The sequence below is a fragment of the Anthonomus grandis genome, chromosome 13 (genome assembly GCF_022605725.1).
Source record: "Anthonomus grandis grandis chromosome 13, icAntGran1.3, whole genome shotgun sequence".
Lineage (NCBI taxonomy): Eukaryota > Metazoa > Arthropoda > Insecta > Coleoptera > Curculionidae > Anthonomus > Anthonomus grandis.
The window spans coordinates 8,339,868-8,367,269 of record NC_065558.1 but is presented as its reverse complement, the minus strand read 5'-3'; the positions used below and the strand labels follow the sequence as shown (position 1 = coordinate 8,367,269).

General features: G+C 32.1%; 1 protein-coding gene across 4 annotated transcripts in view; it reads left to right on the top strand.

Annotated features, from left to right (window-relative positions):
• Positions 1 to 27,402, top strand: part of LOC126743997 (zinc finger protein 236-like) — a 168,516-nt gene that overhangs the window by 61,264 nt on the left and 79,850 nt on the right. For 2 of the 4 annotated variants that reach the window (XM_050451302.1, XM_050451299.1), the window contains exon 1: positions 5,066 to 5,221. The exons of the other annotated variants lie outside the window; for them this stretch is intronic. In XM_050451302.1, the coding sequence (XP_050307259.1) occupies positions 5,176 to 5,221 (46 nt within the window). In that variant the 5' untranslated portion in view covers positions 5,066 to 5,175. Of the gene's footprint in view, positions 1 to 5,065; positions 5,222 to 27,402 lie in introns of those variants that run through there. 4 annotated transcript variants of the gene reach the window in all.

The following is a 27,402-nucleotide window of genomic DNA, read 5'->3' as shown; positions in this document are numbered from 1 at the left end:
TTTCTTCAATAAAGCCTTCTGTTCAAATCTCTCATTAATGTGTAAACATCAGCTAATTTTCTGCTTAAGCTTGTTCTACTTCAGCTCCAATACAATTAAACCAAAATTGCACTTTTCATTCAATAGTTGCCTCAGCTTAGTACTTACTGGTTCAAAGAAGTAATTCTTGGAGAGCCTAAAAAGTTGATATCTTTCCATTATTTTTAGTCATAAATTTTGAATTTTGCTGTCCTAATTAAGTGTCCTGTTGATATTGAAGCAATTTATCAAGTTTTAGCTGCAGCTGCAAATACAATATCAACATCTTCTTCTTCTGGTAATTATCCATTTCTAGTTGTTGTGATTATGTAACTAGGTGTATCGGCTGGAGACTTCTATGTATGTAGTATTCGCTTTTACAGTTTTTAGAAACTCTTTATTACAACTAATGCGTTGTTTTCTGCAAATGTCCCAAGCCTGTCTTTTCTATTATTTCGTTCCTAATTCAAATAGTCTAATAACAGCTTTATTCAGCCCCATTTCCAATTTGACAATAAAATTACCAATTACGACATTTATTTTTTGCTTTAAGTGACGTTGTATTACGTCTTCTATATTTTAGTAAAGACATTGGACTTTCTCTTTTTTCTCTACAATGGTTGCGTATATTTAGCCAAGTTTACTTATAAGCCATGAACCTTTTATTGTTTTTTTATTAATATTGGAAGCGTTGTTGCCCACTGAAGCTCAAGGCCAGCATGTCAAGCCAATAGGAACGACGGATGCTTTAAAATAGTTATTGAAAAACGAGAGGGGTAGTATCTGGGTCTTGATAAAAAGAGTTTAATAATTAAGGACAGAAAAGGATAAATAGATAAGTCATTTAGCCACAATAGGTCCAAGGCCTCTCTCCCTATGTTGCCTGAAATGACTGAGACCGTGCTTTCTTGCTTTTTCTTTACTCTAACAGAAAGGACAATTATTAAAACAAAACACAATTAAATTACCTTGAACAATTTTAAAATGTTAATATTGGCAACGTTGTTTCTACGGATGCTCCGCCCCTTAATGTTCAAGACCAGGCTTCCAAGGCTTCCAATAAAAACGACGAGAGCATTGTAGCATCTTCTATTTATGCGTAGTTGTCAGATTCCACCAAACAATTAATCATTTGGTTTATTCTAGTAAGAGTTATTAAAAGATTTATTAAAATAAGCAAGTTATTTCTTCAATAAAGCCTTCGGTTCAAATCTCTCATTAATATGTAAACATCAGCTAATTTTCTGCTTAAGCTTGTTCTACTTCAGCTCCAATACAATTAAACCAAAATTGTACTTTTCATTCAATAGTTGTCTCAGCTTAGTACTTACTGGTTCAAAGAAGTAATTCTTGGAGCGCCTAAAAAGTTGATATCTTTCCATTATTTTTAATCATAAATTTTGAATTTTGCTCTCCTAATTAAGTGTCCTGTTGATATTGAAGCAATTTATCAAGTTTTAGCTGCAGCTGCAAATACAATCAACATCTGCTTCTTCAGGTAATTATCCATTTCTAGTTGTTGTGATTATGTAACTAAGTGTATCGGCTGGAGACTTCCATGTATGTAGTATGTATCTTTAATACAACTAATGCGTTGTTTTCTGCAAATGTCCCAAGCCTGTTTTTTCTATTATTTCTTTCCTAATTCAAATAGTCTAATAACAGCTTTATTCAGCCCCATTTCCAATTTGACAATAAAATCACCAATTACGACATTTATTTTGTGCTTTAAGTGACGTTGTATTACGTCTTCTATATTTTAGTAAAGACATTGGACTTTCTCTTCTTTATCTACAATGGTTGCGTATATTTAGACCAGTTTACTTATAAGCCATGAACCTTTTATTGTTTTTTTATTAATATTGGCAGCGTTGTTGCCCACTGAAGCTCAAGGCCAGTCCGTCAAGCCAATAGGAACGACAGATGCTTTAAAGTAGTTATCGAAAAACCCGAGGGATGGTATCTGGGTCTTGATAGAAAGAGTTTAATAAATAAGAAAAGAAAAGGATAAATAGATAAGTTATTTAGCCACAATAGGTTCAAGGCCTCTCTCCCTATATTGCCTGAAATTACTGAAACCATGCTTTCTTGCTTTTTCTTTACTCTAACAGAAAGGACAATTATTAAAACAAAACACAATTAAATTACCTTGAACAATTTTAAAATGTTAATATTGGCAACGTTGTTTCTACGGATGCTCCGCCCCTTAATGTTCAAGACCAGGCTTCCAAGGCTTCCAATAAAAACGACGAGAGCATTGTAGCATCTTCTATTTATGCGTAGTTGTCAGATTCCACCAAACAATTAATCATTTGGTTTATTCTAGTAAGAGTTATTAAAAGATTTATTAAAATAAGCAAGTTATTTCTTCAATAAAGCCTTCGGTTCAAATCTCTCATTAATATGTAAACATCAGCTAATTTTCTGCTTAAGCTTGTTCTACTTCAGCTCCAATACAATTAAACCAAAATTGTACTTTTCATTCAATAGTTGTCTCAGCTTAGTACTTACTGGTTCAAAGAAGTAATTCTTGGAGCGCCTAAAAAGTTGATATCTTTCCATTATTTTTAATCATAAATTTTGAATTTTGCTCTCCTAATTAAGTGTCCTGTTGATATTGAAGCAATTTATCAAGTTTTAGCTGCAGCTGCAAATACAATCAACATCTGCTTCTTCAGGTAATTATCCATTTCTAGTTGTTGTGATTATGTAACTAAGTGTATCGGCTGGAGACTTCCATGTATGTAGTATGTATCTTTAATACAACTAATGCGTTGTTTTCTGCAAATGTCCCAAGCCTGTTTTTTCTATTATTTCTTTCCTAATTCAAATAGTCTAATAACAGCTTTATTCAGCCCCATTTCCAATTTGACAATAAAATCACCAATTACGACATTTATTTTGTGCTTTAAGTGACGTTGTATTACGTCTTCTATATTTTAGTAAAGACATTGGACTTTCTCTTCTTTATCTACAATGGTTGCGTATATTTAGACCAGTTTACTTATAAGCCATGAACCTTTTATTGTTTTTTTATTAATATTGGCAGCGTTGTTGCCCACTGAAGCTCAAGGCCAGTCCGTCAAGCCAATAGGAACGACAGATGCTTTAAAGTAGTTATCGAAAAACCCGAGGGATGGTATCTGGGTCTTGATAGAAAGAGTTTAATAAATAAGAAAAGAAAAGGATAAATAGATAAGTTATTTAGCCACAATAGGTTCAAGGCCTCTCTCCCTATATTGCCTGAAATTACTGAAACCATGCTTTCTTGCTTTTTCTTTACTCTAACAGAAAGGACAATTTTTAAAACAAAACAAAATTAAATTACCTTGAACAATTTTAAATTGTTAATATTGGCAACGTTGTTTCTACGGATGCTCCGCCCCTTAGTATTCAAAACCAGACTTCCAAGCCAATAAAAACGACGAGAGCATTGTAGCATCTTCTATTTATGCGTAGTTGTCAGATTCCACCAAACAATTAATCATTTGGTTTATTCTGGTAAGAGTCATTAAAAGATTTATCAAAATAAGCAAGTTATTTCTTTAATAAAGCCTTCTGTTCAAATCTCTCATTAATGTGTAAACATCAGCTAATTTTCTGCTTAAGCTTGTTCTACTTCAGCTCCAATACAATTAAACCAAAATTGCACTTTTCATTCAATAGTTGCCTCAGCTTAGTACTTACTGGTTCAAAGAAGTAATTCTTGGAGAGCCTAAAAAGTTGATATCTTTCCATTATTTTTAGTCATAAATTTTGAATTTTGCTGTCCTAATTAAGTGTCCTGTTGATATTGAAGCAATTTATCAAGTTTTAGCTGCAGCTGCAAATACAATATCAACATCTTCTTCTTCAGGTAATTATCCATTTCTAGTTGTTGTGATTATGTAACTAGGTGTATCGGCTGGAGACTTCTATGAATGTAGTATTCGCTTTTACAGTTTTTAGAAACTCTTTAATACAACTAATGCATTGTTTTCTGCAAATGTCCCAAGCCTGTCTTTTCTATTATTTCTTTCCTAATTCAAATAATCTAATAACAGCTTTATTCAGCCCCATTTCCAATTTGACAATAAAATCACCAATTACGACATTTATTTTTTGCTTTAAGTGACGTTGTATTACGTCTTCTATATTTTAGTAAAGACATTGGACTTTCTCTTCTTTCTCTACAATGGTTGCGTATATTTAGCCAAGTTTACTTATAAGCCATGAACCTTTTATTGTTTTTTTATTAATATTGGAAGCGTTGTTGCCCACTGAAGCTCAAGGCCAGCATGTCAAGCCAATAGGAACGACGGATGCTTTGAAATAGTTATCGAAAAAAGAGAGGGGTAGTATCTGGGCCTTGATAGAAAGAGTTTAATAATTAAGGACAGAAAAGGATAAATAGATAAGTCATTTAGCCACAATAGGTCCAAGGCCTCTCTCCCTATGTTCCCTGAAATGACTGAAACCATGCTTTCTTGCTTTTTCTTTACTCTAACAGAAAGGACAATTATTAACACAATTAAATGATCATGAACAATTTTAAAATGTTAATTTTGGCAACGTTGTTTCTACGGATGCTCCGCCCCTTAATATTCAAGACCAGGCTTCCAAGCTAATGAGAACGACGAGAGCATTGTAGCATCCTCTATTTATGCGTAGTTGTCAGATTTAAATATTAAAATTTTGTCATACAATGCATCCATCGAACAATGAGTTTCCACCAATTCCTCTTCTTCAAGATGTTTTACAATTATTATTTTAAAATACTGCGACTTCTTTGTCTATGCTTCATTGCCAATGTTCATTCTCTTCATTTAAGCATTTTTCCTGCTTTTGCCATGGTTTTAACGTTCCAAGTGCATAATTTAATACATTTGGTTGTACTGTTTCTTTTCTACGGTCACTCATCAACTTACATAATTTCTACAAGGATTTTTCCTTAGAATCTTTATCTGCATCTTAACATATGGTTGCTATAAACCGAAGCGAAATCAAGCTCTTCCACAAGAACACTAGACCTTTACATTTAACAAAAACAACAGAAAAAAAAACAACAACGACGAAGAATGTCAAAGTGATGGCTTTCATAACAAACGATCATCAGTAAGTCGCGAAGGTCGTTCTTCATTAACATACCTCGGTCCGTTTGATTTCAAAAGCAAAGAGATGCTGAAGATGCAAGAACATCCGTCGACATTGGACGACAGTAAAGGTAACACACACGATTTCGATTTGCTTTTAATTAGGCGAGAGCGTTAAAATTCCTCGTTGGGTGTTTTTATCGCTTACGATTGATTTGTTAAGTTGACAGCTGTCTTTGATTGATTGATTGTTGTTGTTGGTTTGGGTTAGAAGAGTATGCAGGTGATGCCAAAAAGGTGTGAATGTACAGAGCAAATAGGATCGTTTAAGGTTATTTTGAGTTTCTCAGAATATGTGAAGTATGACTCTAAATCTCCAAAAAAAGTGAAGAAGTAAGAACTGGCTTAAAATCAGTGCAAATGCTTGGGATAAAATACAGGTATACCAGGAAGGCCTGCAAAAGCAAAATTGTTAATTTTAACTCTCTTGAAGTAAAGGTTTCAATTACAAGGAAAAAAATGCTTAGACAATTTTAAATAACTTTAAGGCAGTTGAAATGCATCTGTGATGATTCATTTCTTTACTTCACAGTACACAAAAAGTATTTCGACATTCAAAAGAGGGCTTCAGTGTTTGGAATATACTTGAAATGCATGGTATAAAATGAAAAGTGCCTTCAGATGCCTGGAATAAAATAAAAGTTTTTTGAAAACCTGGAAGAAATTATTTTTTAATTTCAAGTGCCTTGAAAGACTAACTAAAGCAATTATCATTGTTGCTAAGTAATGGTAAAGCTGCAACTTCTCATTTCAACTCGACTCATTTATAATAAGTCGTTGTGGTCACTTTAAATTTTTTCCCGTATTTTTGGAAGTTATTTTTTATATCTCATTCCAGGCTTTTGAATTTTTTATTCGAAGTAATTTTTTTAATATCCTCGATTGTTGGTCTCTTTTTGTATCACACAACTTATGAAAAAAAACCTATAATTTGGAAAGGAATGGCTTTCTTTCAAAGCAATTGATAATAGAGAATAATTTATTCTAGGCTTCTGGATTTATTTTTTTATTTTATTCGAGGCTTTTGAATTTGGTATTTGAAGTAATTTTTTTAATATCCTGAATTTTTGGTCTCTTTTTGCATCACTAAACTTTTGAAAGGAATTCCTGTAGTTAGGAAAGGAACGGCTTTCTTTCAAGGTAGTTGATATTAAAGGTTTATTTCTTCCAGGCTTTTGGATTTATTGTTTATTTTATTCCAGGCCTTTGAATTTGGTATTTGATTTTTTTTTTAATATCCTGGATTGTTGATCTCTTTTTGTACCATTAAACTTATGAAAAAAAATTTCTTGTAATTTGGAAAGGAATCGCTTTCTTTCAAGGTATTTGATATTAACGGTTTATTTCTTCCAGGCTTTTGAACTTATTTTTTATGTTATTCCAGGCTTTTGAATTTGATATTCGAACTAATGGTTCTGCTTTTATGGGGAGATATTACGTTTTCTGTGTATAAATTATTATACTCTTTCTCCGATTTTTCGCTATATTTTGTGTGCCTCAAATAAATTTAAAAATTACTTTAAATGCCTGAAATAAAATTAAAAATAACCTTGAATAGTTGGACTAAAGAGAAAAAAAAGAAATTGCCCTAAAAGTCAAAGGAGAGAGAAGTTATTTCTAAAAATTTATGAAGCATATGAAATTACTTCAAATGCCTATAATAACATTAAAATAGACTTCAAATGCCTGAAATTAAATTAAAAATGACTATAATTCTTTAGAATAAAATTGTTAAAGTTAATTTTAAATATGGAAGAAGTTACCCCAAAAGTCGCCGCTCGTTTTTATTACTATGAACGTTAAACAATTTATTTCAACACATTATAGGTATATTTCGTTGCCAGGCCGCGTGACCCATATACGCGTCACATCACCCAAATAAATCTGACGGGAGAGTAATGCAAGGCCTAATGAACCAGATATTAAGCGTATTAATTTTATTGATTAAAAATAATTATTGGACCTTAGAGTTGACTGATAAATTCTTGGGCATATTCGGATAAGTAAAATACGCGAAAGGTGTTATTTTTCAAAAAAACACAAATATGCATCACGAAAATAAGGCATCTTTTTCTCGTTTAAAGACGTTCTCGTGGAATAACTGCGTTCTGGACAATGTGTGAAAATGCCACAATAGGATAAATGGTATTTCTAATAACTGGCATAAACACAGGTGACCACGAAACTCAACTTTTATTTATTTAAACGATATGCCGACACTAAAAGTCCACTTAAGTGATCTTTATCGTTAGCTATGATAACTTAGTCGTCAGTAAATAATTTGTAGAGTATAAAGGCAACTGTCTCCGATATCAATACATCCCGTTACACTTGACATAGGTTTTCTGAAGATCTATGTTCACGTACTTCCAGCTCGAAATCTTGACTGCTCTTCTACTTCTTTGTTCATATATTCCTAATTAAAGAGATCTCGAATAATTCTCCTATATAGTCGACTAATGGTGATGGTTTTAAATATACCTCGGTAGCTTGAACTTTTCCATTTAGGTATTGGTTGATGCATCAAGTGAGTTCTTGAAACAGTTCTTCTAATCCACATTTGATTAGTTTAGCTTAAAATTTTTAAATTTTGTACTAAATTCTCGATTAGGTCAATATTGACCATCACTGGATCATCCTCTACGCACATCACATTTTTAGGTGTGTTCAGCAAACATTCTTATCCGTTTTCAATCAACAGCTCTTGATAGTGATCGGTACATTTTGAAAATTTTTTGCCTTATTTTTTGAGTAGGACTTTAAGTTTTTCATCCATGTTCCAGGATTCTGAGCACGTTTCCGTTTATATAGGTGTTAATTTCCCCACATTTTTTGTCCTACGTTTCTTTCTGTTCTATATTTACAGCTCTTTTAATTTCTCAGTATTGGTCTTTGTCTTTGTGGTAGTGGGTGCTCAAACATTTTTGATATAGTTTTTTTCTTCTGATATACTAATTTTTCCGTAGAGTTTCTTACTAGGCTGTGCAGTTCTTCTGAGTCCAAATGCTTCTTCTTTTTCTTAAACGATTCCTTTAATTAAAACATTAAACCAATTTAAATTATTAGGAGTGGAACTCCTTTTAACTGGTTACATTTAAAAAAAAAATTATTTCTCTTGAAGTATTGCCACTTGCACTTTGTATGACGTGCAGTTGCTTACCAAAAGACTCAACTTAAGGCAACAGTATAGGTTAGAACGAACCAAGTCTCGATAATTCATAAATATCAAGTAAGAGTGGTCATTCAAGATAGAATATGCATACAAAAATGTTGAACATCTTGGTGAGGAACTGGAATTTATTAAGTTCTTTAACTGCTTGGACAATTCTTGTTATTTCCCTTCTTCAGGTTTTATTTTAAAGCAGAATTAAATTTTTGCTTTCTTCCAGCCAGTTAAGACAATTGCAATGGAAAATCTTAAGTTTGTAAATAAATTCATTCTTCCAGGCAGTTGAGACCATTTGAGCAGAAGTTATCCAGATTTTTTCATACATTTAAAAGCAAACATTATTTGGTTCCTTTTTAAGTTTTTTACAGAGCTTTCTCAGAGCTAGATATACAATAAATATAATAGTGCGCAAAACAAACAAACTATACAAAAAAAACTGGAACCTGTTACATGATGAAGATGATTTTTTTCAGACTACTAAGTTTTTCAACTGCCTGGAAAAATCGTGTTATTTCCTTTCTGTAGGTTTCACTTTAAGGCAGAATTACACTTTTGCTTTCTTCCAGGCAGTTAAGACAATTGCAATCTACAGTTTTTTTTAAGGTTTGTGAATGAATTATGTTATTTTTCCAGGCAGTTGAGGCCATTTAAATAGAAATTATCCAGATTTTTTCTTATATTTAATAGCAAACATTATTTGGTTCCTTTTGGCACTTTTAAGTTTTCACAGGGCTTTCTCAGAGCTACACATACAATAAATGCTTCTTCTTTCTAAACGATTCCTTTGATTAAAACATTAAACCAATTTAAACTGCTAGAGTGGAACTACTTTTAAGTGGTTACATTTCGAAAAAAATATTATTTCTCTTGGAAGTATTATTACTTGCACTTTGCATGACGTGCAGTTGCTTAGCAAAGGGCTCGACTTCAGGCAAGAGTATCGGTTGGAACGATTTAAGTCTTGATAATTTATGAAGATCATGTAAGAGTGGTCATTCAACATAGAATATACATACAAAAAGTTTTAGACATCTTGGTGAATAACTGAAATTTATTAAGTTCTTCAATTGCCTAGACAAGTCTTGTTATTTCCCTTCTTCAGGTTTTATTTTAACGTAGAATTAAATTTTTGCTTTCTTTCAGGCAGTTAAGACAACTTGAAAGAACTCGTTTATTATCTCAAAGAGACCTACGTAACTAGAGAAAAAATGAAAACTCTAATTCGGCGGCATTTCTCAACAACTTGCAAAATTTTTTAAGCCTTTCAGCTTTTCCATAGCTTTCAAAACGACTAACTCGCTAAGAAAGAACCTAGTAAAGACGTTAAATAAAAGTGATCCTCTATCTAAATCGGGTGTATATTGTCTTAATTGTAAGGATTGCCCTGCTGTTTATGTGGGACAATCAGGAAGGAGAGTATCCACAAGGGTACAGGAACACCTAAGCCTCGTTAATAAGTTCAGGGACACCAACACCACAGAAACTAAGTCAGCATTTGCTAACCATTTATTATCAACGGGTCATAGTTTTTCTGTCCCTGAAAATGTTTCCATTGTTCACGAGTGCCCTAAGGGTAGAAAGTTGGATCTCTTGGAGAAAATAGAAATCACCAAAGCCAAAAAGAATCCAATTTTGACATGCGTTAATGATGTTTTGACCTTTGAGCCAGGACTTATCTTTAATAATCTTATCTAACCTCTTGTTTCTGCTCACGATACGCATATATGCCTGTGTTTTTCTGTTTATTGTAGGTCTGATGATGCTTTATTAGCGAAACATGTTATCTGATTAATTAAAAAGATATTTGGAGACTGAGATTTAGAGTTTTCATTTTTTCTCTAGTTAAGACAACTGCAATGGAAAATCTCCAGTTTGTGAATGAATTATGTCATTCTTCCAGGCAGTTGAGGCCATTTGAACAGAAGTTATCCAGATTTTTAATACATTCAAAAGCAAACATTATTTGGTTCCTTTTTAAGTTTTTTACAGAGCTTTCTCAGAGCTACATATACAATAAATATAATAGTGCGCAAAATAGACAAATTATACAAAATAAACTTAACAAAAGAAAAATTGGAACCTGTTACATGATGAAGATGATTTTTTTCAGACTACTAAGTTTTTCAACTGCCTGGAAAAATCGTGTTATTTCCTTTCTGTAGGTTTCACTTTAAGGCAGAATTACACTTTTGGTTTTTTTTCAGGCAGTTAAGACAATTGCAATCTACAGTTTCTTTAAGGTTTGTAAATGAATTATGTTATTTTTCCAGGCAGTTGAGGCCATTTAAATAGAAATTATCCAGATTTTTTCTTATATTTAATAGCAAACATTATTTGGTTCCTTTGGGCAGTTTTAAGTTTTCACAGGGCTTTCTCAGAGCTACACATACAATAAATGCTTCTTCTTTCTAAACAATTCCTTTGATTAAAACATTAAACCAATTTAAACTGCTGGAGTGGAACTACTATTAAGTGGTTACATTTCAAAAAAAATATTATTTCTCTTGGAACTATTATCACTTGCACTTTGCATGACGTGCTTGGCAAAGGGCTCGACTTCAGGTAAGAGTATAGGTTGGAACGATTAAGGTCTTGATAATTTATGAAGATCATGTAAGAGTGGTCATTCAACATAGAATATTCATACAAAAAATTTTAGACATCTTGGTGAATAACTGAAATTTATTAAGTTCTTCAATTGCCTAGACAAGTCTTGTTATTTCCCTTCTTCAGGTTTTATTTTAACGTAGAATTAAATTTTTGCTTTCTTTCAGGCAGTTAAGACAACTGCAATGGAAAATCTCCAGTTTGTGAATAAATTATGTCATTCTTCCAGGCAGTTGAGGCCATTTGAACAGAAGTTATCCAGATTTTTTCATACATTATTTAAAAGCAAACATTAATTCAAATTCAAATATGCTTTATTGTTTGAACAAAATATTGTTATAAACAAAGCTTCACCTAATTCTAAAGAGACAGAGTTACAGGGTTAAAATTATATTTAAAAATACAAGTTACAATGATGAATCAAAGTTAAACAGTTAAAATTTACATTTTTTTTTCTTTTTTTTTCTTTCTCCCCCCTTTCCTTCCTTTTTTTGTTCTTCCTTCCCTTTCTCTTCTTGAATTAATAAAATCAACTATATCTAACTTTTCTTAACTAAGTACAGTCCAACATTTAGGGATAAAAAAAAAAAAGAAAAACATTTAAAACAAACAGGTTAGGAAAAGAGCTAGGTCTCCCTTAATTAATTAAAATTTGATTGTCGTTGAAATATTCAGCCACAGAGTAATAAGCTCGACCACTCAGAAATCTCCTCAAGAGAAACTTAAATTTGATGAGAGATTTTGCCCCTTTAATGTCCTCTGGTAAGTGGTTAAAGATTTTTATACCTTCATAAAAAATTGATCTCTTTACCAAGGCAGATGTTGGAATGGGAAGCCGCAAATTATTCCGCTGGCGGGTGACATATCGTGGATTCTGTAGGACAAACCTGTATTTATGGGAGAAAATAAGGCATGCCACGTCCTGTATGTATAGGCAGTAGATTGTAAGAATGCCCTCCCTGATAAAATATGGTCGGCATGATTCCGTAGGTGATATCCCGCATATATAACGCACAGCACGTTTCTGTAGAACAAACAACATCTGTAGAAGATGTTGCTTGCACTACCCCAAAAGCAGACACCATACCTGAGATGGGACTCAATCAGGGAAAAGTACACGGCTCTCCCAATCCCCATGCCAAGCTCCCGACAGGCCACCCTAACAGCAAAACAACCCGCAGAAACCCTATTGCTGAGACTCCGTATATGGTCCTCAAACTTAAGCTCCTTGTCAATCACCAGACCCAAAAACTTATTGTTAGAATAAGACGGGACAGGGCAGTTAGCAATAAGAATATTATCAAGACTACTTTTATTTGTAAAACAAATTAGTTTGGTCTTCTCTGGATTTAATGATAGTAAATTTGCCCTGAACGAACCACTCATATATAAGTTGAAGATCAGCCAACATGGCTATTCTCAAAGAGTCGGTATCATACCCATGCCAGAGAACGGTGGTGTCGTCAGCAAAGAGCGTGAATTTTCCCTAGATATTAAGTCGGATGAGGTCATTAATATATAGGAGAAAAAGTATTGGTCCCAGTATCGACCCCTGAGGTACTCCCCAGGGGTCGGTAGAACCTCCTGCTTCCGCAGCAGAACCTCGTGACTGACGCAGTCGAAGGCTTTCGACAAGTCACAAAACACAGCAGCGGAAACTCCACCACCGTTAATCTGACAGTAGACATCACTCATAAAGTTAAACATTGCGTCATTTGTGTTTTTATTTTCTTGAAAGCCAAATTGAGAACCACTAAAAATAATCTTTGATTTTAAATAAGACATCACACGTTTTTTAACCAATTTTTCAATAATCTTTGCAAATGTGGACAGAAGGGATATTGGTCTAAAGTTTGATGGTTCAGCGAGGCTGCCCGTCTTATGAATTGGGATAACCTTAGCAGATTTTAGGCAAGCGGGAAAGGTGCCTATAACCCATGATGCATTTATAGCTTCAGCAAGGACACTCAGAGAGATGTCCGGCATGTTCAGGAGTATTTTGGCAGATAGGCCATCCTCCCCGGCTGAGTTTTTGTTTTTTATAGAAGTTAATACCTCCTTAAGCTCAACCAAGTCTGTAGGTATAAGGAAAAATGATCCTTGAATACTGGTGCCTGACAAATAAGTAAGTGGATCTGTTGTTGGGAAACCCAAATCTTTATGGATTTTATCAGCAATTCCAATAAAAAAGTCATTTATATGACTAGCAGAATATTCAGGGACTGCCATGGAATAATTGCTGTATGATTGACGGATATCATTAACAATCTTCCAGCATTCTTTAGACTTGTTTGTGACCTTATTTAGGCAATTTGAGTAGAAGGATCTTTTGGCGATTTTTATTAGTCGCCGATACAAAGACTTATAAGAGTTAAAATATTGATGAAAAGCCGGGCAATTCGTGAACTGTCTTAATGTGTGAAGGGATCTCAAATTTCTACATGAAGTTTTAAGTCCCCTAGTTAACCATGACTTCTTGTTCTTTTTTGGTCTAATTTTCACCATGGGAAAAGAAATATCAAAGAGGTTTATCAATTTCCGGTGAAAACACGACAATGGATCCGTCGAATTCAACACGCTTTCCCATCCAGCAGCCACACACGAGTCATGGAATCTGTCGTAGTACCACCTGCTGAAAATTCGACCGTAGAAGCACTCAGCAGTTTTGGGGCATTTCCCTTCACTGATTTCACAGATCACTGCCTCGTGGTCCGACATGCCAGAATTCACAACAGTGCAATCCACCATATGTTCGGGATAATTAGTGCAAACATAGTCAATGGTGCTGGACGAGAACCGTGTGATGCGAGTGGGAGACCTAACATGCATTTGAAGGTTAAATGAACTGAGTAAATTACGAAGGTCAGTGTTGCAATAGATTTCTCATTATAATTCACATTGAAATCACCCGCCAACAGTATGGAGGATGAACATGGGATCATAAGCAGGAGACTTTCCAAGCATAAGCAGAATTCAGAGCTATCAGATAATGGTGACCGATAAATACAAATAATGTATAGGTTTAAATCCTTACAAAAAGATGCAGCAAATTCAAAAACAGATTCCTTTAGAAGATGGTTAAATTTATCAATCTTTTGAAAAGTGCTTTCCGTTAAAAAACTTTTGCCAGCTAAGATCATACATCCGCCATGAGATAATTCAGTTCTACAAAAGCTAGAAATCACTACATAGTTACTAATTTACATCATTTCGTTCACTTTAAGCCAATATTCTGTGAGGAGGATAATATTAGGTTCCTTTAGTTCATTCAAAAGTAGAGCAAGTTCACCTGTTTTATTACGGAGAGATTGTACATTTAGTAACATTAACGAGAACTTCGAATTTGGGGCTACCTTGACTCCTTTGGAATCTGAAGGGCCAATAAAAGATTTTCATCTGTGTTGGGAACCTGCATTGATTCCACTCTTGACGGATTTCTGCTTGATGATAGCTGGATGTTGGGATTAAGAGGGACCTCCAGTGAGTGGATCCTACCGTCATTAAGAGCAAGACAGTTTACTAGGTATTCAGCCACCAGCTGTTTAGGAGAAGGTGAGAGCAGAGGTATGAAGATGGCTGTAGGTGCACCTTGAATGCATTTGTGGAGTGTCAGGTTATGGGATGCAATAATGTTATTAAATGTAGGACGATTAGGTAATGGCATTGGGCCAATCAATGCAAGATTCGTATGCTCAAATAGTCTTATTTTTTCTTTAATGCCGCATTCATCTAGCTCTTTGCAGCTTATAGAAGCTTGTGAACAAGTAAACAAAAATACATAGTCGTCTTTGGTAAACCGACGGCAATAGGGTAAACTGCTGTCTAGCATGTCTTCAATAGTGATTTTTTCGATATTTTGGCTGTTTATATCGTATTTACCCTTGGTGAGCCGTTTTAAAAGTGGAAGATAGCCCTGAACATACAAACCCATAACAAGTATCTTCTTTCCCACCAGAGATCCCACCAAGTTCCTGCTGGAAGCCTTGCCAGTAATTGTGTCTTTGCCTGATGGTTTCGGGGCGTACAGTTTAGAGACTTGACAGATATTATTGAGGTTCGAGAAATGCTGACGTAACTGTGAGACCTCTATTACATAAGATTCATTGTTCCTTTCCAAAAATTCATTATTTGGTTTCTTTTTAAGTTTTTTACAGAGCTTTCTCAGAGCTACATATACAATAAAATAATAGTGCGCAAAACAAACTATACAAAATAAACTTAACAAACGAAAAATTCGAACCTGTTACTTGATGAAGATGATCTTTTTTCATACTCGCCCACACCAATAAAATAATTACTTACTAGCATTTAGTCTTTGACCCACCTTGAAAAATATATAGTTAATGATGTCGCATGAGGCGACCTTTGATTTCGTTTAAGTAAATGTTCTTGTTGTCGGGACAAGAGTTATTTAGTCGTCGTACCCATCATTAAGTCCTCTGTCATTAAATTCCAGACTATATGAAAAAAAAAGACGAGTGCAATAGTAATAATAATAATTGTGGAAAAAAAACTGCTATTAGCAACTGAATTTATTATTTTCGTAAAAGAATTCGTACGTATAAGTAATTCAATGTCGCCCGTACCATCATCATATTGTGTGTTAATTTCTTGTGACACTTCGATTTATTCGGCTTTTGGCCCTTGACCCGAGTAATCAGTTGAATTTCTTGTCGGATTTTCATTATTCTTCGGGGCAATTCATTATTTAGCCGACATACTTACGAATTCATCGAAAATTATATAATCTTTTGTTTTTAAATTTGGGTCTTCGCGATAAGTAATTTACGTGTTGAATATTCATTCATCCGGTGAACTTTCGCTTTTACATTTATTCATTATTCGAAATGTGGACTATGTAAACGAAGAAAAATCTGGAGCGCACTTCCCATATTATCTCGGTTGGTTTAGTGTCTTTAAAATGTCTTTCGGCGGTTCTACTACGAAAGAATGTTCTTAAGCCAAACAGTTGCCTAATTTTAGTGCTATTTTTAGACCTTTTCTTGTGTAATAAATCAGAATCTTCAATTTATATATACAATATCTGGATCATACTTATAGTAATGAATACTGCTTGAGCAGAGCTTACACATGTCAATCTTATATTACCAATATTTATATTTAGATTGGATTTTAAAAGTGGATTCTTTAAATTCACGATAACGAAAAGAATAATAAATTTGCGTATCATCAGCAAACCCCTGCAGCTTAAGAGAACTTAATATATCTGCAGTATAAATTTAAAAGAGTAAATTAATATATCTCCAAATATTAGAAATCCTACTAAGGTGTAAAATGTTTTCTGAAGACACATTATGTATTGGGTATTATATGATTAGAATGCAATAATTAGACATCATTATTTTATTGTTTTTCAAGGCACTAAAAACTGCAAAATAAATATTGGTCAAAATAGTCTAATATGGACAAAGCATAAGAAGAAGCAGAAGAAGATGACTATAATGAATTATTATATTATCATATTGTGTCTTTTTACTGCATTATAAACTTATTTGACAATCACAAGTAATGATTCCATTAGCAGTTTTACAATAGGATTCCTAAAAAAGAATTTCTCATAGTGTGAAGGTACTTTAATGTGTGAATCAGAAGCATCTAGATCAACTAGACTCATTATCAAATCAGTAATAAGTTGATAATTTAATTTTCCAGACTTAGGAAAAAACCTGGATGAGCTACTACCAATTGAGTACCAATTGGTCTGGAATGTTGAGATACACAAAATAAACGAACTGCCTGGATGAATAAAACATGAAAAAAAAAGTACTGATTTTTTATCAATAACATAAGTAAATTCATGAAACTGGTAGTTTTTTGATTTTCGATTTTTTCCCAAAAATTTTGATTCTAATAAAAAATATACTTCGTGGCTTGGTTTACATCAGTTTTTGATAGCAAAAAAGTTACTGCACACTGTAGAAAAGCCAAAAATAACAAATTTTAATTTTTCTCAAAAATCGTTGGTTTCTCAAAAATGTTCATTCTTACAGAAAACGTTCTCAGCAAATTGGTTTACATCATAGTCTTTGACTTAAATTTTTATCTTCTATATTCGATAACAAAAAAGTTATGACAGAATATGAGATGTATGTACATACATAAAGTTTAAAAAAGCCAAAAATCCCAAATTTTCATTGTTCCTACAAACCGTTAATTTAAAAAAAAAATGTCATTCTAATAGAAAACGTACTCCGTGGCTTGATTTACATTACAGTCTTTAATCCCAGTACAAAAAAGTTATGAAATATTTAAAAAAATATGTTTAAAGTTTTGAAATAGGCCAAAATTACAAACATTTATTTTTCTCAAAACACGTTGATTTCTCAAACATTTTTATTTTAATAGAAAATCTACTTCGTAGCTTGGTTTACATCACGGTTTTTGATTCAAGTCTCTATCTTCATTAGCAAAAAAGTTATGACAGGTTTTGAGAAGTATGTATTAAACTTAAAACCCAAATTTTCATTTTTCTCAAAAACTGTTAATTTCTCAAAAATGTTCATTCTAAAGAAAATTTAAAAAAAAAAGGTCATAATTACAAACATTTATTTTTGCCAAAAACCGTTGATTTTTCATAAATTTTCTATTTATTATATAAAAGATACTCCTTGGCTTGGTTTACATCACAGTTTTTCATTCAAGGCTTTATCTCTAATAACAAAGGAGTTATGACACGTTTTGAGAAGTATATGAAATTTAATATATGTCAAAATCACAAACAGTATATTTTTTTGCCAAAAACCGTCGATTTTTCAAACATTTTCATTCCAAGAGACAATATTCGCCACGGCTTGGTTTACATCGCAGTCTTTAATCCTAGTGCAATAAAGTTATGAAATATTTTGAGAAGTATGTTTAAAGCTTTGAAATAGGCCAAAATTACAAACATTTATTTTTCTCAAAACACGTTGATTTCTCCAACATTTTTATTTTAATAGAAAATCTACTTCGTAGCTTGGTATACATCACAGTTTTCGATTCGAGTCTCCATCTTCGGTAACAAAAAAGTTATGAGACATTTTGGGAAGTATGTATTTGAACTTAAAAAAAAATTCTTAATTTTATTTTTTTTTTTCGAAAACTATTAATTTCTTAAAAATTTTCATTCATATATTTCATTATTTTTGCCAAAAACCGTTGATTTTTCACAAATTTTTTATTCTAATATAAAAGATACTCCTTGGCTTGGTTTACATCTCAGTTTTCTAGTTCACGTTTTTATTTTCAGTTGCAAAAAACTAAATTTTAATTATTTAATTTAATTTAAAGAAGTGAAAGAGCACACACTTAAAAATATTAAAAAATTACATTTTATCCGTTTTTTTTTGATAAGATTATCCTTAGAACAGGCATCCTTGACGATTACAATGAAATAATGTGTATCATTTGTAGTGTTTGTTTACAGTGTTGATTAGTGTATGAGAATATAGACTTATTCAAGGTGATTTATACCAAGAGTGAAATGCGGTTGAAAATGACAAGATACCAAAAAACCAACTTTCCAATTAGGATCCATTTAATATCGACTCATAGATCTCAGAGACTCATCTCTTAAGACTCGTAGACGCTTATAATAAAAATTCATTTCTTCAACCAGAAATAGTAAAAAAGAATATACATGTAAAAGAGATACAATTTCAAAAAGATTTGGGTAAGAATAAGATGCAATAGAAAAAACCGACAATTTACACCAGTTTCTGAACCCTAAACTTGAGCTAAATAAATTTCAAATTACAAATAGTTTTCCTTAGTCTTTGACCAACACTTCTACAACCTTTGCTAATTAGGTTATTAATTTCCAGTGGTTATAGCTAAAATCCCTTGTACACTGTTGGTCTAATTACGTTAAATCATCTACAGAATTTAAAAAAATGGAAACTGCTTCTTCAGCGGCTCCACTGGATGCTATTAAAGCTTTAATTAAACAAGAGGATGAGGAATATAAAGCACCTCTAAAAACGATGAAAATGCTTTAATACATTCCTCCTTTAATTTTTCTTCAATTAGTAGAGGATCATTTAGTTCAAAATATATTATTATTAAAATTTGATATTTATTTCAGCGGATGCTACAGTAATTATATGTGAAAAAAAGAGTAATAATAATTAACATGTATTATGGGCTTGTTACGTAAAAGAGCATCGCTGCGGTTGTTCAAACAAAATCGAACGACACGAAGGTCACAAGCAAGCAAGTACACCAATAAGAGGTACCCATACATATTTAGTTGGCATAGCAAGAATATTATGAATAAATGGTAAATATTTATCGGTTCGTTAAAATAGGGCGATAATTGGTTTCTAGAAGAGGATATTTAGTCATGATTGAATATCAACTAGGCATTCTAAAAAGTTTTCTTTATTAAATTATTAAAAAAAAATCTGTTTTTGTCCATAACTTTTCATTATGGATCGGTGGAATTTCCCAAGGGAAAATTCATGGGGGGTCAAAGTGAGTTAAGGAAAACCCTAAGAAGTGTCTTTGTTTCATGCCATATCCTTAAGCAATCTGTAAAGCGAATAGATTCTGAGGTACTGACATGAACCAGAAGCTCATATAAGGGTCCGGATGGATTTTTGAAGTCTCTTCTAATGTTATCAGAGGTCTAAGAATTTTGAAATGGTACACGGTTACATCTTGGACTAGGTCTAAAAAGCATGAACTTGTCTCATATTTCTCATATTTTCTAACTGGAGGCGATATTCGTAGGTATCGATAAGATCCTGAAAGACAAAATAGGAATCTCAGGGCTTGCTTTCGAAAAATGATTGATTAATGAATGAATTGGAACTACTGAAAGTTCACTTAAGAATCTTGATGGAGTCTCAGCAAGAGTTATCAGAAGTCAAAGACTTTGGAAATGTCAATGAACTACTTTGGTTCAACATCTAGTAGACTAGGTGTATAAGTGTTTTCTCATCCTTTTCTTTCTCATGAAATGAAGGCTTAAGTGCCTAGGAGGCAAAGAGAAACAAGCTAGTGCTTGAAAATTTTAAACAATTAATTGGAGGATAATTAAAAATTGATAGTTATTATATTCTTAAATAATAAAAATTACTTAAAATGCCTGGAAGATATTAACAAACTCTTCAAGTACTCCTTACGACAAAAGTGTCTGATTTTTTGTGGATAATTTTAAGTAAAAAAATAAATTAAAAAGGTTTGAAAAAAAAAGTGATTCAATAAAAAAGTGACCATAAAAAAATCAAAAATTTATTAAAAGAAAGTTCAAAATTGGTTCTCAAAAAATTAATAAAAATTTCCTTGAATGCCTAAATGTTTTTTTAATAAATTACTTGAACTGCTTGAGCATTTATAGAAAAATAAGGAATGACCGAAAAATAATAAAAGTCCAAGACACCACTTAAAAAATTAGTATTTTGGGAATCACGTATAATAACTGGAAAAATTGAAAAAGGCCTAAACTGCCTGTTTAATTATATTTAAAAATCTGAAAAAAAGCTACTTAATGTTACTTTTGCATTTTTTTATTTTTATTGATTTAAATTTTTATGTTTTTTTTTTAAATATGTATTTTATTATCTATATATTATGTATTAAATAAATAAACTTGCGTGCATAGAAATCGGCCCACTGTAAACTTTTGGCTTTAAATATATTGTTTAAAAAAATTATGCATCAGATCAAAAAAAGAAATATGCTGTTTGAAAGACAATTTAATATCCTTTAATGTGAAGAGCGTAGCAACCGGTAAACAAATGAACCGTGTTTATGTGGTGAGTGTAACGAATATAACAAATTTGTCAAATAATAAAATTATTGCGTTTGCAACTGAAATTTGCATATTATTCGTTTTTTATAACCTCAATAGTGTTCAAGTGTGTTAATTTAATGCATACTACACCACAAAAAGCCGCCCAAGTTATTGCTTGAATCGAAAATGGACTTAGTCAGCGAGCTGTTGCTAGACAATTGGATATGACTCGCGCAGCGGTTCGAAGTGTGTGCCATCGTTATGAAAAGACTGGATCCTTTCATAGGCGACCTGGAACAGGTAGGAAGCGATTTACAACCGCTTGTGATGACCGCTTTATTGTGTCAACAATATTAAGAAATCGTCACCTTAATGCCGTTCAAGTGCAACGACAGCTCCGTGAGGTGCGAGGAGTGCCTATTAGTCAGTGGACAGTGAGACGAAGACTGCAGAAAAATAACCTGACCCCTAAAACACCTGCGATTGGTCCAAAACTTACTCCAGCTCATCGACAAGCACGCCTGCGTTTTGCGAGGGATCATCTGAATTGGACGTTGGAACAATGGGGATCTGTTCTGTTCTCAGATGAGTCCAGAATATGCCTCCATGGTAGCGACCGAAGAAGGAAAGTGTACCGAAGACCAAGAGAGCGATTTGCAGATTGCTGCTTTGAAGAGCGAAGTGCTTATGGAGATGGTTCCTGCATGATCTGGGGTGCAATTTCTATAGAAGCACAAACCGACCTTCAGTTCATTCGTAGGGGCAACCGTGTTCACGGAAGAAGAGGTTTAACGGCTGCTACGTATACCAATTCATGTGGTTTCTTACGTCGACTACATTGGAGATGAATTTACCTTTATGCATGACAACGCAAGGCCGCACACCGCAAGAATCCTGCAAAATTACATTGCAGAAATCGGTTTTCGGGTTATGGAGTGGCCAGCATACAGTCCTGACCTAATTCCGATCGAACATTTATGGGATGAGCTAAAACGAAGAATTCGAGCTAGACTTCATACCCCAACTCGATCCCAGAGATTATTGTTGCAGTAGAAGAAGAGTGGCTAAACATCCCACAAGAAACAATAGCAAACTTGATTAGATCTATGCCTAATCGTATGAGAGATGTTATTAGGGCAAGAGGAGGTCATACCCATTATTAAAAAATTAAGTGTTAAGTTTTAAATTGTCAAAAACTCTATTTATGTTAATAATAAAAAAGCCTAATTTTCTTAACGTATTAATTTCACTATGTTAAAGATAGGATGTTCAAATGAGTTTTCATAAATTTATACTCATATTAAAGGATATTAAATTGTCTTTCAAATAGCATATTTCTTTTTTTGATCTAATGCATATTTTTTTTAAAAAATATATTTAAAGCCAAAAGTTTACAGTGGGCCGATTTCTATGCTCGCAAGTGTACATTATTATCATTATATTATTATTATTATTATTATTATTAAAATTCCTGGAAAATATCAACAAAGTTCTTAAGAGGAAAACCTGGAAAAAATATCGAATAAAGGAGCTAAAGTGTCTGAGTAGAAAAGGAAAGATGTCCTCGAATGTCTGAACAAAATATTACTCAATTGTAGAAAAAATATAAAGAGTTGCGCAGCATTTGTAAGGCCATGTAGCAAAAATAAAAATTATGATTATGAAAAAAATGCCTATACATTAATGTTGCAACAAATTTTAGAAAACTTATTAAAGAATACAATTAGGTATTGAAACATGTTTGATGTTTCTCAATATTTGTTTAACTATTTACGAATTGAAGTAGAAATAAGAAAGCTCTGCTATAAAACATTTGTAAAGAAGTCGGTTTTAGATCTAAAAAATACGTTCGTGTGCAATTAACTTAATTTTATGTGAAGCATGTTTGCTGTTGCGCAACATTTGTAAAAATATATGTATGTGATAAAGTTTTTTAAAAAGTGACGAATACGACATTAAAAAAAAGTATTTAACCGTTAAAGTAATTTTTTGTAAGAATTTCCAACAATCATGGCCGATCGTAATTTGTCCAATATACACGTTTTTTGAATTCAAAAAAGTAGTCCATTTGCCTCGGATTATTTTTTTTATTACTAAACTTATACGTTTTTATTCATGTCTGTATCTTAATTAACAAAAGAGTTATTCGAGATTTTATTAGGAAAACCCTTTAATTATAATACTCTTCAAATCCTATCGGTGATATTACTTTTTATTATTCTTTTTTGACTTATCACAACCAGTAAAAATTTTTAACGTGGCAGATACAGATATAGATATATAGTCCCTACTAATATAAGCTTTTATCGATTTAAATCTTCTTAAGTGACTGATCTAAATAGTTCACATACACCATAAAAATAAATATAAAATCCATTGGCATCTGTGTACGGTTTGCTTCGCGCATAATTACAGGAATTTGGCCCTGAAAAACAGATTATCTTCATCAGATGTTCCCTCCTCTCTCTCTCTCTCTCTCTCTGGCCCATCCCGTTTGTCTATTTAATTTTGATAAAATAAAAAAAAACGCTCCCATACGTAAGTAACGAGTCATTATGGCAAATTAAACAACCGAGATGGTGATGGTCTTTAAATAGCGAAATTAGGTCATTCTTTTCAGTTGTCTTGTGGTACTACAGGGTGATCAAAATGAATATGAAAGACCCACTCGTCGTTTACGAATGGGAGTTCTTATATTTCTCGTTTATTTTCCTGTATTAGGCCTGAGAAACATGAAAATGAATGTTTAAATTTTTATGATCGTCTGAACAGACCTCCGCTGCAGTAGGCTCAAGGTTTTTGGTTAATAACTCTTGATTTACCGCAGCTAGAACCGTGAAACAAACTTCAGTTGATTAGCAATGATCAACTCTAAAATGTTGATAATGTTCACCGAACCTCTAAACCTAATAATTATTGAGATATCTCGGCTGTTGAATGGAATGTTTTCTTCAACATGGCCCCGATACAAATATCGCTTATATCTTCTTTGCTAGTTGATTTACAAGCAGGATCGTCATAATCAAATTTGATTCGATTAAAATGCCAAAATTGTATGGACATTTATTTCTAATTCCTGGAATAAAATAAAATTTGTATTTAAAAGCCTGGAACAAAAATGTCCTTTAATTCGTTAAGACCGTAAGAATTGCGTCAAATCCCTAAGACAAAAGCCCGGAAAATGTAAAAAATGTCGTCGAACGCCTGGAATAACATGAAAAATTACTTGCAAATGCTTAGTTTATTAAACATTATTTTACAAAAAAAAATGAATTTGATGAAAAAATTTAATATGACTGAAGTAAAAGAGAAAATTTCATTATCTAGGAATCTGGAAGCATAAAAAATTACTTTTAAGAACCTGCAAAATGTCAACAGTTATTTCCTGAAAAAACCTGGAAATTAATAGGATATACGGAAAGACATAATATGCGTGAAACAAAAATTAAAAGTGGTAATTAAAATTTTAGAATAACGTCAAATCCCTCAAAAGACAAAGGCCTGGATAATGTGAAATATATCGTTAAATTCCTGGTACAATAAAGATTTCTTGCAAATGGCTGGAATGTATTAAAAATTATTTACAATCCATATTAGATATTAAAAGCCTGAACAAAAATGGAAAATTGCAACAAATACACAAATAAAATGAAAAATTATTCCTGGAAAGCATAACAGTAACTCCCAATAATCTGGAAAACGTGAAAAATTAATTTAATAACCAAATTTGATAAAACCTGGAAATCGCGAGAAAATACTTATAATTTCTGCAATAAAGGAATAAATTAAATACCTGGAACAGAAATTATTTTTTTAAAAGCAAAATTATTTAATAAAAAAACATGCAATTTTTTATGACACCTTTGACGTCATGTTTGACATAAGACAGTTTTTTTTAAATATAAAACATAATTAAAAAATGAAGTATTAAAAAATCCATACTATTTTAATTATTTACTTATTTTAATACTATCAAATGCCTGGACCACATCAAAAATTATACTGAAAAAAAATTGTATAAACTATTTTCAATATTGGGGAAATATAAAATCCTGTTAAACGCAAGAAATTATATTGAAAAATACCCAAAAATTTAATGATAAACATTAAAGCATTAAGTAGACATAAGACGTTTAATATCTGTAGCAAAATAAAGCTCTTATTTGAAAACCTAAAACAGAAAGACTGTAAAAATTACGTAAAATTCTTAAAATGAAAAAGCCTGGAAAACATTAAAAAAACTCGTCAAATTCCTGAAATAAAACGAAAAATTACTTGCAAATGCCTGAACTCTATTAAAAATTATTTACTTTTTATAGAGGATATTAACTGCATGGAAAATGTGAACAATTATTTTCTGAAAAGAAAAAATGGAAATTGCATCAAAAAAAAATTTGACATTCCTCGTATTAATTAAATATCTACAACAGAAAGAACTTTTAATATTAAAATTAATAAAAAGTAATACAGAAGTTATTAAAGGAAATTTTACTTTTAATAAAGGAGCATATAAGGTGCTTCTGTTATTTTTGATAGAAGGCATAAAATTAGTGTTTTTTTTTAAAATATTTCAACTCATCGTTATTAGTCTAGTTGTTGTGTCTAACAAATAAATAATCGACTCTATCAACCATCAAATGGCTGAAAAATTTTTAAAAATTATATTGACAAACTTCGAATAAAACGGACAAAAAAGACTTCAGAGGCCTAAAATATAATCAGTTCATCAGAAAGACATTCAATGCCTGGAAGAAAATTAGACAAATATTACTTATAAGAGGGTAAAAATGATGTGTAATGCCTGGAAGGCATAAAGAAATTACTTGCAAATTCTCGGAAGATAATAGATGCCTGGAAAATAGTGTAAAAATGTCTTTAAAGTCAGTAAAAAGAGTCACTGATAGTAATACAATTTTATTTAGGCTAATTTTTTATACACGTCAAAAATCCAGAATATCACAGCTTGGAAAAATAAAAACTATCAATAGGAACATTGTACTAAATAAAATACATCAGGTGGTGCACAATTAAAATTTTATACAGCGACAATTTTATAGTATTTTTGTTGTAATGAGTGAAGAGTAAACATTTCGAATTTAACAAAAGATCTCTTCACATCAGCCATGCAGACTAAATACGGTTTTATTGTGGTTTAATGAATAATTTATTAATTTATTTATTATTATACGGGATCAATCCCATTGCAAAAAAGAATAATAAAACATAATAATTTATGTTTCTAACAGAATTAACAACCATTTAATTGTCATTAACACTGATTTGGCTCTATAACTTAACTACAATCTATACATGAATATAAAAAAGAACAATGACTAAAAGCTTACATCATAAACATTAAAAATTAAGATACCTTCCATAATCAAATGTAAAATAATTGAGAAAAAAAATTAACAAAAAGATTCAAATAATTTCTCTAATTTGATGCCTAAATTAAGACAAGGTAATGCCCAAAATATCCACTTCACCTGAGTTTAATATGATAGCGTATTTGTACTGAACCAATTTTGCATTGTAGTCAATGCACTATTCATTTCACTAATTTTTGTTGTTTAAAAGGGCTGTTGTATCATCAGTAAAAATTATATGTCATTTATATAAATTATAAGGAGGAGAGGAAATCTCAAAGATAAAAACCTGTATAAAATTATCATAATAAAAAAATAATTCGACTACCAGTACATTAAAAAAAAAACTTCTATTAACCTATATCGGTCACCCTGTATAGATAAATTACACACACACACACACAGAGAAAAAAAAAATCGGCAACAAAAGCAAACAGAACCTAAAAATAAATCGAAACGCAAAAAGCGATGCGCGACTATACTCTTGGATCTCGCCAAGACGCTATCCGAGGCCTTTGCCAAGTCTTGTTTTCGTATTGCAAAATCACCTTGGGAGGAGGGAATTTGTTATTTAGTCCAAAAGACAAGCGGAACACGGGCGCGTTTTATAAAAGCCGACGATGAAAATAGATCGAGAAAAGAGTCGGAAAAGTATAGGCCAGGATAGTTTTTTGGGATCATCGGGTTATATTTGGAAATGGAAACGTACACTACGTTTTGTTCTGTTCATTTTTTTTATGTACGTTTCAGGCTTATTAGAACTGAAGATACCGTTTATATTGTATGATATTTTCTGTTTAATTTATCAACGGTCGAAAGACCCAATATAAATACAAAATATGGACATTATACTTTTCATACACTTGAACAATAATGAAGGTGAGGGCGTACTTGAAGCAACGCTTAATTAGACCAATATTTCGTCCACATACCGAGGCCTTTATATTATATAATTTTAGTGTACTTTTCACATGACAAACAGGTGTATCTCTATTTCTTCTATAAAAAAATATCCAATTTTTGACTTATCTGACAAATTTCTTTTTGGGACATTACATACAGATGTAAGAAAAATAAAATGCACCAATGTGATGGAAATCGTGGTTAAAAAATCATCCCCATTAATAATTATTTTTTAAAAACAGTCATCTTCAGTTGGACTTTGATTCGATTTGCTTTAAGCGTATAAAAGTAGATATAAACTTAACAAATTAAACAACGAATATAATAAAATTAGTCTTCAAAAATACAACGATCTTGTGTCGTTGTGTAGATAAAAGATCCCGAATCTCAAGCATATTATAAGAACTTGCTCTGTTAAATGAGATACTTTGTTTTTTGCCTATTCAACAATACTCAATTTAGTGTTGTAAT